At 31.1% G+C, this 14,165-nt stretch overlaps 1 protein-coding gene across 2 annotated transcripts in view; it reads left to right on the plus strand.

Annotated features, from left to right (window-relative positions):
- Positions 1-10,857, plus strand: part of LOC106682551 (T-box transcription factor TBX20) — a 118,302-nt gene extending 107,445 nt beyond the window's left edge. Inside the window, exons 5-6 of one of the 2 annotated variants that reach the window (XM_067053545.1) lie at positions 6,412-6,488; positions 8,173-10,857. In XM_067053545.1, the coding sequence (XP_066909646.1) occupies positions 6,412-6,488; positions 8,173-8,461 (366 nt within the window). In that variant the 3' untranslated portion in view covers positions 8,462-10,857. Of the gene's footprint in view, positions 1-6,411; positions 6,489-8,163 lie in introns of both variants that reach the window. The other variant, XM_067053544.1, reaches the window with a different exon arrangement.
- Positions 10,858-14,165: the final 3,308 nt, after the last annotated feature.

Genomic DNA, 14,165 nt, shown 5'->3' on the forward strand with positions numbered 1-14,165 from the left:
CTGTTATCTATATGTCTTTTTCCATTACTTTAGATCTGTTGCCGACGGGGTTTTTGCCTAGGTCCGGTGGTATAATTGGTTTTTATGCCGACAAAAGAAATTATTTTAAGTTAAAAAAAACCCCAGCTGGTACCTCTCATACATATCAAGAGCAAATATAATAAAATTATAAATAAATAACAAAACGCTAAAAACTAAAACTATGAAAAAATAGCATAATCGTAAAACCTTTAGCTTTCAAGATTCCTGCCTTTTATTGAAAGGTCTTAATCCCTGAGAACATAACCTCCCTTGAGTGGCAGTTGACGATGACATAAACCCCTGCTATTAACCAAAAAGCAGTAAACATTTTTTTTGTATATAAAGCCGATGCAGTTTCCGGGCCAGGCAGAAGAGCATTTTTTGCTGGGGAGGATAAGTCAAACCCTTAGTAGTTAACGAAAATGAGGCATGAATTACGTTTTAAGAAAACCAACAACTTTTTTTTGTTTGTTTTATTTATTTCATTTTTTTCAATTTTTACGGTTTGACAAATTTATACTTCAAACATGTGGAGGTTGTAGTGAGCTGTTTTTCTATCGGGCACTGTTATGATGACTAAAGTAGTGCTGGTACGTTTAAAAATTAATTAGAGTCTGGGCTTATCATTTATATATATTTAAAAAATATTTCATTACGTGTTCACATGCATATATGTATTTAAAAAATTATTTTATCATAATAATTATATATAAGTAAATCTTTACCGTTACAACTCATGAAGGTTAGAAATTACTACTTTTAGAACAATAGTTATACAAGGAGTTGATTTTGTCAGAATTACGCTCGACTGCCATTTTTCATTTTAAGGGTATCCGCTTTATGAGGCGGGATTGACCCCCGAGAGATCCTGAACCCACAGGGTTGACTTTTGGTTACAGTAACAGAATAAATAATTGTCTCTACAGCTGGATTCGAATCTGGGGCCTTGTAGTTGATAGCATAGCGCCTTATAACTGAGCCATCTCGCTTTCCGAATTCAATGAAGTGTGTTGTTAGCTATCATTAATTATAATTTCCAATATTTTACATATGTAAAATGATTTTTATGGAAAAAAATATCCAACGAATTTTCTTCAACTTTATTTAGTTCGAATAACGTTATTAAAGCGTGAAATTAAGTAACAAATATGCAATTTAAATAATTAAATAAACATATCATGAGATAAATAATTCTATATTTTAGAATTAAACATTATTTAACACAGAATATGACCTTTAGAAATGATTTTAAGTACATCCTAATAGTCTAAAGAAGTAAAAATTTGTTTTCAGTTTTTAGCGTTTCATATCTTCAGGAGTCAGATAAAAAAAAAAATGCACAATTTCCTTAAAATTAAATTATATTAAAATCTGATTTACTATTAGAATTCTTATTAGTGCATAGTACACCATTCCATTGGAAATTTCAAAAATATATGCACTATAGAAGAACTGGATAAGGTTAATTAACATAAAAAGATATAACAATTAATTAACTGGGTAAAACAATTAACATTATCTACAAAACATAAACCATATGTCACAGTTATAACCTAATTAAAATCAATTATAAAAATTATATAGGTTAATAGAAGTGTATTTTTATACTAGGTCATTCATTATAAAATAATGTTAGAGTTAACCCATCAGATCAGTATGTACTGCATTAAGATACATTGGAATTAATTTTTATTTGATTTAAAAAATTACTGGAACTATTAATTTACATTTTTTTATTGTATAATATTACATTCTTTCTTATATTTATTGAAAAGGGTCATAGAGCTCATTCACACCATATAATTTACCACTAATATTTAACAACTGTCAAAGTTTTAAAGGTTAGTTAATGTAGAATTTAATTAATTAAAAATTATACATTTGTTCATTAATACCTTGTTAGATTGGAAACAAAAATCACAAATTATTACAACATTTTGTAGCATAAGAAATAAAAATATTATATGACGAATTCCTCATAACATTCTCACATAATGGACAAATGAATATGCATAGAAAATAAGCACATTTTTTTATTATTCGTAAATTAAAAGTAAATTTTGTATTATGATTATTCTTGTCTGTTTCAAGGAAGATTAATTTCAGAATAAATAATAAAATTTGAACTACTTGGAAGAAGTTATTGATATTGATATATAGCTCAATAAATAATCGACGATTAAAATTTAATATATTTTGTGCTCCTTCAAAGAAAAATAATTGAAATAACTATATAAGTTAAACAATAAATCGATAAGATTATTTTATTTAGCATGAGACGGTGAAAGGATTTCATAAGCGCCTTAACAATTCGTCGGATGTTATAAATTAATGACAATTTAGTTTATTAATGACTAAACGAGAGCTAATTTTTCCTGCAGCAATCAAACTCCTAGTTTCAAGCTAGACAAGGGGACATTAATTACAAGTTATAAGCTAGAATTAGCGACCCTGATATCCAAAGTTGTCGGATGATGAAACAATATCTGTCAATGAGCAAGGCTTTCTTATAATTAATAAGTTTCCAATTTTCGAATAATTAAACAAATAATAAACGGCCGAGATTAATTGCGTTATTTAGCTAATTACGGCTAATTTATTGAATGTGCTAGAGTCAGGTCGGTTTGGGAATATTTATTCAAAATACTGCTCACTTTGTTAATCCGGTTTAAATATTATAAAAACCAAATATCCTATTTTGGCTATTTTATGATATATTATTTTTTTCTGGTCCCTTTAAATATTTTAAAATAATAACAAATAAATTTAATTTTTTTGCACAAGTTGGGAAATTTCATTTAACTTTTCATTAATTATTTTTATTTTAATGTTGGGAAGGTTTATAATTCTTCAACATTTATCTAACCACCAGATATCCTAAAATAAATAAATCTTAAAGACAACTGAGAATCGAGTCCACTTTGTCTATTTAATGAATACTAGGGGATCCCGATTTGGTTTTTTTTGGTGCGTTTAAATGTGTTTTTATTTTATTTTTGCTTAAATTGAATTTTCTTTATCTTTTCTATAAATTATTTTATTACTATTTATTAAACTTTTATTATATCGATTATATTTTTTTATTTATACATATCATATTTGTATTTTCTTTTCAAATTTTGAGAATATTTTCTTCATAACATTACATTTTTTTTTTAATGTTCGGGATGCGGTCATTAGAACTCATATAATAAAATAGTTGAGCCAGCGTTTTGGCCCACTTTGCAGGGCTTCATTAGGGCTTAGTGAATGGAGATTATGATTATCGTGCTTACCTTCATTCAGTAAGTTCTGACAAAGCCCTGCAAAGTGGGCCGAAACTCTGGCTCAACAGTTATTTTATTATATGAATTCTAATGACCGCATCCCGAACATATTTCTTTTATATACTACATACAATCCAACATAGATCTTTCAATTTTTTTTAAAAAGTAAGTAATACTCTTAAAGCTAATACTTATTATTCTTAATTGTGGCAGGCTTTATCATTCTTCTCCAATAAAGCAATATTTCTAAAAAAACGTTTACTCTACAATTTACTTCTTGGTAAAGTCAATGTTTAAATTTCGTTAAACGTCCATTAGGGGACTGGTCTTCCAGTTGTTAATTAATAATATGCTTAATTATATGACAGAGTGTTATGATAAGGCTGCACAATATCATTGGTCTTCAGACTTATATCGATGTGTTGACGTTGAAAAGACTGGACCTAGGAACCTGACGCGCCATTGCCTTGACCGTGGGGCCTCCCAAAACGATTCCAGGATCAACAAGCCTTCCCCTTCCGATAAAAATTAGCTCGACTGATTGAGCGACAGCGTGATTTCACGGAGCTGGATTCGGAGGCCATCTGCCACATCTAGAGATAGCTGTATATAAATGGACTATTGAGGGGGCCAGCTCTCGGATTTGTCAAATGGCCCGTGAAACTGATTAGCATAGCAGCCTCATGATAAATCAGCCACAACGACTCGGGATAAGATAGAACGGGATCAGTATAATTTAATGGCACAGCTGTAGAGATAGCCCTTATTAATTACACCCTTTGGAAAATAATCGCCAGAGCAAATCCGGCGGGGAAAGCACTTTTCCCCGATCTGTTTGTGTTCCATCTTTCGATCCGATCCTTTCAGTCCATCTCGTTCCTATGCCTTTTGAGGCCCTATCTTCGGGAAGTTCTGTAACCAATTGCCTCAAAAAAGGAAGACTATAGTGAATTTTCCAGAGAAAGAGGTGAACGATATTGGTTTACTTGGTCTACCTGTTTTGGCTAAGTGTATAGGAATATTATTATTTCACTGATTTAAATTAGTTTTTTTATTGCAGTCAGAGACGGATAGTCTACTAAAAAAAATACTAAAGATACCGTTAAATTTTTTTATTAGGACAAATTCCTTGAAAGGAATAAGTAAGACATCAAGTGATTAAGATGGTCTAGATAATGGGCAGCTTGCCCGAAACATTGTCCAGAACTTAGGGACAAAGCAGATTAATATTCAGAGTTTCTTTCTTTAAAAATAAAATTAACAATTACAAAAAAAATTAATTTTTGTTCTATATTTTATATAATTGTAAGCATGTTACTAGTATAGAGAGTAAGAGATTTTGGCTTTGAAGAATAATTTAAATACTGGTTCTACCATCAAAATACCATGTAACCTTATTTAGATTTTCTGAATCTTTAATTGTGGTAGTTTTAAACAGTAAAATTATGTTTTCCAGTTTGAAATTGGAATGAATACAAAACAAAAGTACAATTAAACAGAAGGTAATGATGTAAACAAATTAATTATTAAAGGAAAAAACGTGAGATTAAACTATAACGTTTAAAGAATAAACCCTGAAAATGGATAGGCGGTCCGAAACGTTAAAGTGAAGAATGTAATATAAATTAGAATATATAAAAAGCAAAACATTTTAAGTATGAAGGCTGCTACTAAAAAATTCTTGTACATTTTTTCAGACGTTTTCTTTCAAATGTCCTGCTTTCATGGATTCGTGAATTTCACTGTAAGGTGGAAATTAAGTTCAGTCACCGTAACAAATATAATAATAATCTTTAAATAGGAAACAACATTATATAAGTTAACATGTGAAGGTTGAACAATTAATACTTCCAAAAAAAAAAAAAGGTGGTAATTAGAAAAAATAAAATAAAGCATAGACTTAAAGAAAGGGGATGTCGAAATGGGTTTTAATCTATTACTTTAAATGCAATGAATTAATCTATTTACTTTTATGTTCATGGATTTTTATGAAAAAAAAAAGAAGTAATTATTTATAATATTATTTCAAGGAAAACAAAAGTCAACCGTTCTCAGTTTTATTTAAAATTTTAACATTATTGAAATCAAATTTGTGGTTATTAATAATACTAGGGTTTAACAAAGCTGTTATTTTTATATTTTTAGAAGTTTCATTTAAGTAACATTTTCAACATTGCTAATAATAAATGTTGGAAGAACTGAGAACAGTTTAATTTTTTCTCTTGAAATAATATACATAGTACATGATATTATAAAAATTTGAAAAGTAATAAATAGGAATTTAATATTTTAAGAAGCAATTTTTTTTTAGAAAATGTTTATATATAATGAATGTAATTCTGGAATTATAAATTCAGGGAATGTGTTACGAATTATCTGTTAGTTATAAAAATCGATACTAAATTTTAATGCCCAAATGTATAAATGGCAATTGAGAGAGTGGATGCAAGGGTCTATACGCGAGATATTGATATTTGAATATTTTGTCAAATCAAAGCAATAGCTTGAAAAGCAAATAATTCGAAGAAAAAAAATTGAATGTCATTGCTTAGAAGTGAAAACATGTTTTAATGCCACAATCACGAATCACAGATTTGGTGTTTGATTCCTCTTAGCATTTACTTACTTAACTGTCCTTTCTGTGATATGTTTTCTTTTCCAACGTGTTTCTTAATTTTTTCAAACGAATTAAAATTACCCTATCTAATCTGGATCATATTTATACTTTTAACAATCTAATTCAAGTCTTGTTACAGGCACACGTAATGTGCGGTAGATGTTTATTCTTCATTAAGTTAATGGTACCCTGAATCAGGAGTACAAAGATAGAAGTGCGATATAATATCAAGGCAATAATGACTAAATCTTCATTAACTCCTAAGAGCGGGTAAACATAAGATAGAATGCACCTCGCCGTGGTGAGATATGGGATTCCGCATGGGCTACTAAATATACAGACATATTTATAGTCATTGCAGAACCTATCCTTGGCGTTGGCTGTCCCTTGCAGTTATTGATCGGGTCTTGAAGAAATGCTATGAATGCACCGCAGCCGGCCAGCTTAGTCAATTACCTGCTAAAGGTCGGAACTTGTCGTCCAATATATCTTCTTTCTCTGTTACAGATAACCAAGCTGAAGATAGACAGCAACCCCTTCGCCAAGGGATTCAGGGACTCGTCTAGGCTCACCGAGTTTGAGAGGTAAATATAACATTACTTTCATTTTGTTTAATTTTAAATTTATTTAACATTATATAGTTGTTTTCCGAGAATCTCTAGACATACAGATAATGTCTATCTTTCAGGTTCCTAAAATCAAAGTATTAGAAATATAAAAAAAAATTCTAGAAAATGGTAATAGAAACTTCAGATAAAAATTAGAAGAAAATTTGTGGATTCTTTAACAAACCATAAGGTTTAAAAACATTTCCTAATTTTTTTTTGTATAGTATGAGTATTAATGAAGAAAAGTAATAGAAGCTCCCACAATCAAGAGTAATAAATGTAATTCATAACAGATTAAGAGAACTCAATTATCGGTTAGTTTCAACTTTCAATGAAATGTCGGGATTCCTGTATGGTTTATCTTTAAATAGCTTTAAAAGTAAAATCTTTTGTAAATTTTTAAGTTAATCAGCCAGCTTTCTTAGTTTAATAAAAATATTTCTTTAATTTTAATTAATTAAATTATTCTTAAACAAAAAATTTGACTTTTGGAAAAATGTTTATGTCTTCAATAGAATCGATGGTTACGGTCATCATTATTGTCGATAGTAGTATCGAATTATCGCTATACCTTAATCTGAATTTCATTAATGGCATTCTCATTCATAAAATTCTAAGATATCGAATTTTCGTCTCATAGTTTAGTTCGTAAGATAAACAGTGGCCTGTATTTCGATTTTAAGCATAATAAGGCTGGAAACTATTCAATTCTTTAACACAAAGATTGAATATCCATAGATTTTGCTATGTTTATCATATTTTTATATACAATTTATCAGTTGATCGTATTTAATTAACTAGGAAAATGGTCCGAATGGGGGTCACAAAATGTACATGAAATAGCATTAAAAAAATATTAATTAATAACGTTTCCCGCCACTTTTAACTGCTTCACCCCACACGGGTTAAATGAGAACACGATAGAAATATAGTAAAGTATTTTAAAACTTCAATCACTTATTACTGCACATGTTATTAATTTAATAACCTATTGATTTTTATTTATATTCTTTTAGTTTACGTCTTTCCTTTTGTATAAAAGTTTCTATATATGTTCTTATATCCTTATGATACAATTTTTTTGTCTTGTTCCTGCAAAGTAGGGCAATATTGATAATATGATCAAATCTTATATTGATGGTATTCTAAATAGAAGTTTTTCCAACTTAATAAATGGGTTAATTTCTAATAAAGATGACACTGTGGGTTCTATAAGGTACTAAGTTCTATCAAAATCTATATTTAAGTTTTTAAAGTTGAAACTCAAAACTTTCTGTAGTTAGACTAACCATGGCAGATTTAACTGTAGGGCTCATGCTCACAGCCATACACAGACACACACACACATAACTTCCTAATACTTACAGAAACATAAAAGGAAGGTGCAGATATTCTATAAAGACCTCAAAATTCTACAAACATTTTACAGATATAACAAAAGAAAAATTTGTGTACATTTAATCTCGTTTAATTAAATCAACATGTTGTTCTTGTTCTGCACAAAAAGTAGTTCTCAACATTCAACTATTAATAGTAATCATGCATCAACACTCTTAAACGCGTTGACTGATTGTAACTAAATGAGGGAGCTTGTAACCCTATATATAAATAGAAAGCCTTATTAAGACGGATGAATAAAATACGCTTTCAGTTATTCCAGGGAGACGATGGAGTCGATGCTGGGGGAGCATCAACTGCTGCGTGGGCAGCTACTGGACGGGAGCACCCTGAGCCCGGAGGAGCGGGCCATCCTGGCAGCCAGGTCCCAGCTGTTCCTGAGGACGGTGGCGGTCCCCTACGGCCTCTACGGGGCCGCTGGGGGCAGTGCGGCGGCAGGGCCACTTTGGCCCCCTTGGCCCTTCCTTCGCCCCTGCCCGCCCCTAAGGTTCACGCCCTACCCGCTACCCAGGAGTCCCAGTCCCGACCCGGACGAGGAGTCTCGTCAGTGAATCTTGTTCCTTATTGTCACCTCTTTGTTCGTCCTTTCTTTTGTTGAGTTCTAGAGATATATATTGTTTTTCGTCGTTTTACAATTAACTGTTTTGAAAGGAAATCAGTCCATATTTTTTATAAATCAAAGATAATTTGACGAAATAATTGTTCATCTTCTTAACTATTCAATTGTTCATGCGAGGCATCACAGATTCAAAAGTAGTCGCCAAAGTCCTAACAAAACACACTCTATTCACAAAACTTTAATGTATAATCCAATGATTTTAATATATTTCGTTTGTTATTATTGAAAAGTCATAACCTTTGTAAATTAATTGTTAGAATACAGCTGATAGATTCCAATCACAAAGCCTTGAGGCTCTAAAACATCAGCTGAAAACTCACCTTTTTGCAAATTTAACACCACAATTAACAAACATTATAACACATACAAGAAAAAGTAATAGATAATTAAATTATAAATTAAATTTATTTCTTAAATATTTAAAAGGATTTGTTGGTAATTTATTGTATTTACTTTCAATTCTGGGTTGACATATCATACATATTACATAATTAATAATATAATTGAATAATGCGTTTCGGGTAGCTAACGCGGATGTTAAACTGAATTAAAAAATTAATAAAAAAAAAATTATTAAAAAGGATTAGAGAACAAAGTTAGTTAGAAGAACAAAGCAGAGGAAGATTATGACAAAAAAAAAGTCAAGATATATTATTTTATTTTTTCTGTTACTATATGAATGGATTTCTTGGAATAATGAGCAGTATCTCTGGTTGATGTGTATTTTTGGAATGCCGATGTGAGATGTTCAGCATATTGCCTTCGTACATTTTAAAATTGTGATTTTTTGTCTTTATGATACTTGGATTGGCTTGTGGGCAATTTAGAGACTCATGGCTTTCCAGTTAAAATCTTCATATTGTATTCTAACATTAATTTTATTACTTGAATGGATTCAATACTAACTTCCTTATTCAATAATTGTTAAATGATGATATTATTCAATGATATTTATCATGCAAATAGACCAATGTCACTATCATTATCGTTAATTTCTTAATTTTAATCATCATTCTTTTTAATTGTGTCCACTGTTTAAAAAAAAAAAATTTCATCCACTTGCCAATTACAAAACATGCTATGAGCGATTTATTCAGTGATGATCGTATGTCAAGAAGATGTTCATTATTTTTTATGAGCAATCATTTTTCAACTGTTTTAAATATATATTATAATTCACTTGCACTTTGTATTTATTAGTTGCTAATTCACACGAAATATTAATTGATACACTGTTATTTTTAAATTCAGTACATTTTGTATTTGAATTCAGAACCATGAACGCCAAACGAAATAGTCAACATTTTTTTCTTTTAAAAAATTACGAAATTTAGAAAATGTACGTAATGATAAAATTAAATACTAAGTTTACTTTGGACCGCTGTTAATTTGAATTAACTAATGTTGCATAAAGAAATAGTTCATTTCAAAAATCTACACTTGTTTATTTATTTCATAGTGGTACAGATTTTTATGTTTACTTCTTAAAAAAATACTTAGTTTAAGGGATGGTTAGCTTCAATATTTATCAATATTACTTTGTATTTATCACACCCTTAATATTATTAATAACATATGGAAATACGAAATTTTGAATGAAGAAATTTCATGGATATCGGCGATATTGGTGACCCAGTTGACATGTATCTTAAAATTAGTTAATTGTTTGCAATTAAATAGACAAAAATGGTTTTATAGTTGTTCTGAGAATTTGATGATTTTGAATAAACATTAAAGTGTGTATAAGCAACTATGTGAGTCATTAATGAGACATATCCATTTGCCTTTTTAGTTAAAAGCTTATGTAATAAATTGTATTATAGTATATATTATTTATTATAAGTAGTGCTACATACATATTATGTTGATAGATGGTGCTAATGTATGATTTATGTTGATTTAATTATTAATCATCCTTTATGTACTTCTTTTTTTTTTTTAATAATGGCACCTATGATGAAGGGCCGATTGTTGAAGTTGCCTCATAGGCTTTGTTAAATTTTTCAATGTATATAAATATAAAATTACTATTCGAGGTTTTAAACCTTATAAAAGGTCATGTATTTATAAATGTTTATATAATAATGGAATTTATCATACATACTGGAATAATCTATATAATATTAACATTATAAACTAAATTTTCATCTTATTTTTATCAAAGATAACATCTCAAATTCCTCAAAAAAAGGAAAATTTATTTAATCCTTATACCCAAATTGTTATTGTAAGAATGTTATTGTGGTAAATATATGTATAATTTAAATTGGTGATATGAACCTGTTAATAAATTCAAACTCATTAAGCTTTCATATATATACATATTTATGGATTAGTTATTAAATTTATAAATTAATATGTATATAAACCTTATGCAATGTATTGTAAATCATTATAAAATTTTAACTTAAATATAAATACAGAATTGCCGTATTTTTTGATCCTCTAACACCCATTACTAATTTCGACAATAATCATTCAAGGAGGAATTGTAAATAATTGATACAATGATTGTAAGTGCAGGTAAGTGGTCTGTAAATATCTTTATTTCATTTGATTCATTTAATTTATTTAGAATGTATTTATTTCGCTAGCAGAAAAAAAATTGTTGACTTGATAGATTGAAATGAAGTTTCATGCCGGTTAAGAAAATGTATAATCTATTAATTCACTCGAAACCCAATGATAGGAAAATTTGAATGTCAGAATACAAAAAATATGTAGCTTTTTAATGATAAAAAAATGATTCCATACCAAATCAAAATATTCAAAATTATTTTTTAGTAATTTAAATAACAGATTCGATGAAGAATTGAATTATCAATTTTAATTAAATTGAATTGATACAGCGCTTCAATGCACAAGGAAAGGAAAAGCGCTGGTCCAGATGAACTGCTAGAATTCCTGATAAAATTGAGTCCCACTGCTAAGCATACAATTACTACTTTTCTCAACCTGGTATGGCAGAAGCACTTTTCTGATACCTAGAGAAAGGCTGATACGGTATCTATTCTTAGGAAATGCAGACATGCAGATAACCCATCAATTTACCGGCCAAAATTGCATTTACGAATGTATTTTTAAAGATATATACATGAGAAGTTAGTAGTTAGGCGCTTGAAACAGTACCAAGACCAATATACATAATATCTTTTCCATCAAACAGGCAGGGTTTAGAAAGAACAGGAGCAACACAGAGAATGTTTTACGATTGAGTCAACAAATTAAGGACTTTTATCATCACAAGCAGAATACTCTAGCTGTATTTGTGGACTTTAGGACAGCTTTTGGTTGAGTTCATCGGAAGTTCCTGGGACATAACATAGGACTAAGAGGTCAACTGTTTGCCTCACTCGTGTCGCTTCTTGTGCAAAGATTCATCAGAGTGCGTTCATCACGACGAAACCTCATTTTTTCGACATACCCGATGTGGTATACTTATATACAGATAGTAGCACTAATCCCGATATTCTTAAATATAATGATTGATTAAGTGATTTCTCAAGTGTCCAGGATTCCCGGATTCCTCGTGTTATTATATGTGGATGTCTTAGTCATTTGGGTGACCTGAAATAATATCTCTGCCCTGGAGTCTGCACTGAGGCGTCTTTCAAGCTCGGTATCTTAAAATGAAATGGTAATCAACACTCTGAAAACTTAATTCCAGCTATTTACGCTATCGAATAAGAGACACTCCCTCTCACTTTCAATTGATGGCAATAAGGCGAACAGATTATGTCACCTAACTAATTGACAAGCTGGATTCTCGGTTTACATGGAGTGCGCAAACTGAGAAAAAAGTATTTAGGAGGACCAGGAGATTGGACCTGCTGAAGAGACTGACGGGAACCCGATGGCAAGTCTCTCCTACATTAAATCTGTAATAGAGTACGAAAATGAGCAGCCAGTGACTGCCTCAGATTAAAAAAAAAAATAGAATGCTAAAAGCTCAGATTAAAATGCTTGATAATCATGAGAGATAGTTGATCGTGGATGGCCACGACCACACTTGGCGGTAAAATTTCAAGCTAACAGCCCTGAGAAAGGCTAGAAATTCTGGCCGAAAGGTTTGGCACGGTTAAATAAGTTATTTCAACTTATTCGTGTTTTATTTTGACTGCATTCCCAACCATCTTCTCCTTGTATAAAAAGCTTTATATTGCTTAGAACCGTGCACCGCGAATTTGCAGGTACTGCTAAGTCGGTGCCTATTGCAGAAATGGAGCTTCAGACATTGAACCCCATAAATGCATACGAGAGTTGGCTTAAAGTAAATGTATCCGACGGTAGTAGCATCGGACTTTGGCTAACTTATGGGCTCCAGCTGACGGGCGACTGCTAACACAAAGAAAATTTTAAATCCTTGTGTAAAAGTATCGCTTTGTCCAGTACCTTCGAGACCCTGAACCGTTCTCTAGGCACGATTCCACGACTCACTGCCTGCTATAACAACACTGACATCACCAGTCTCCAAGCCAAATAATCCGCCCAACCTGAACAGGGCGATTGCGTTAGGCTGCACAGCCGATTTCCGAAAGAAGAATAACTGCGTGTAAACACCGACGGGTCAGTCATTGAAGCAAGAGGAAACACCGACCGGTCAGTTATTGAAGCAAGAGGAAACACCGACGGGTCACTCATTGAAGCAAGAGGAAACGGAAGAGCGAGTGTGTAATAGGTGTACAGCTGCACCTATTGGTTGCTTTGCAAGCAAGAATTTCTATTTTTCAACTCAAATTCAAGCAGTTTTGGTGGCACTGGATATGCTAACAGCTAAGAACTGTACAAAGGATGTTACTCTCATTGACAGGCTTCCCTTTTCAGGCGTTACAACAACGGGCCAAGAAACTCAAATGAAGTTTCAGAGGGTAGAAGCCAGGAGTCGCTTCTTAACAAGAGGACAATCGTGACTCTGATATGGATCTTCTCACACGTAGGAAAACGAACGAGACTGACACCTTAGGCGAAGAAGGATCCCACTGGAGAATTAGCATCGGGAAAATGTTATCATTTCTAAGAGGAACTTATTCCCCTAAGTCGAAGTACAACTGAAAACGGTCATTTTCCCTTTATGTTCGAGCTCAGACCTTTAATCTGATTAAAAAAAAGATTTACATTGCACAAAAAATAGCACAACAGTCCAATGCAATTTAATTGTATGTGCAACAATGAAGCTTACTGAGATTTCGGATTTCTAATTAAAAGGGAGCAGGTCTGGAAGGGGTAGAGCCATTATAAACTAAATAAGCTTTGGATTATCCATGTACTGAAGACTTTTTTGGAGCCAGTGAAAATAAAAGTAGCCGTAGTTATCATTTAATCTAAAATGATTTTAGGTTTATTCTTAAAGCATAAACATCTTTATCTAATAATAATATATGCTACATATTTATTTTTATAGAAAATTAAACAAAATTAATCTAACAACTATAAAAACGTCTGACGCTGACTTCCTCAGATTTTCCAACTCAGCAAGGTTTCAGTAGGATTTCAGAACGTCAAATAAACTTCCTCCATTTTCATTCAATATGTATGAAAGACCTAGAATTATTGTAAAAATAAAGTAATTCTAGAATTAATCCAACATTGAACAATAGGAAAACTAGAAATAGGACCCTTAGGGTACAGCAAACTCA

This window comes from Halyomorpha halys, unplaced genomic scaffold (assembly GCF_000696795.3).
Source record: "Halyomorpha halys isolate HHAL.00 unplaced genomic scaffold, Hhal_1.1 Scaffold423.1, whole genome shotgun sequence".
In the NCBI taxonomy this organism is placed as follows: domain Eukaryota; kingdom Metazoa; phylum Arthropoda; class Insecta; order Hemiptera; family Pentatomidae; genus Halyomorpha; species Halyomorpha halys.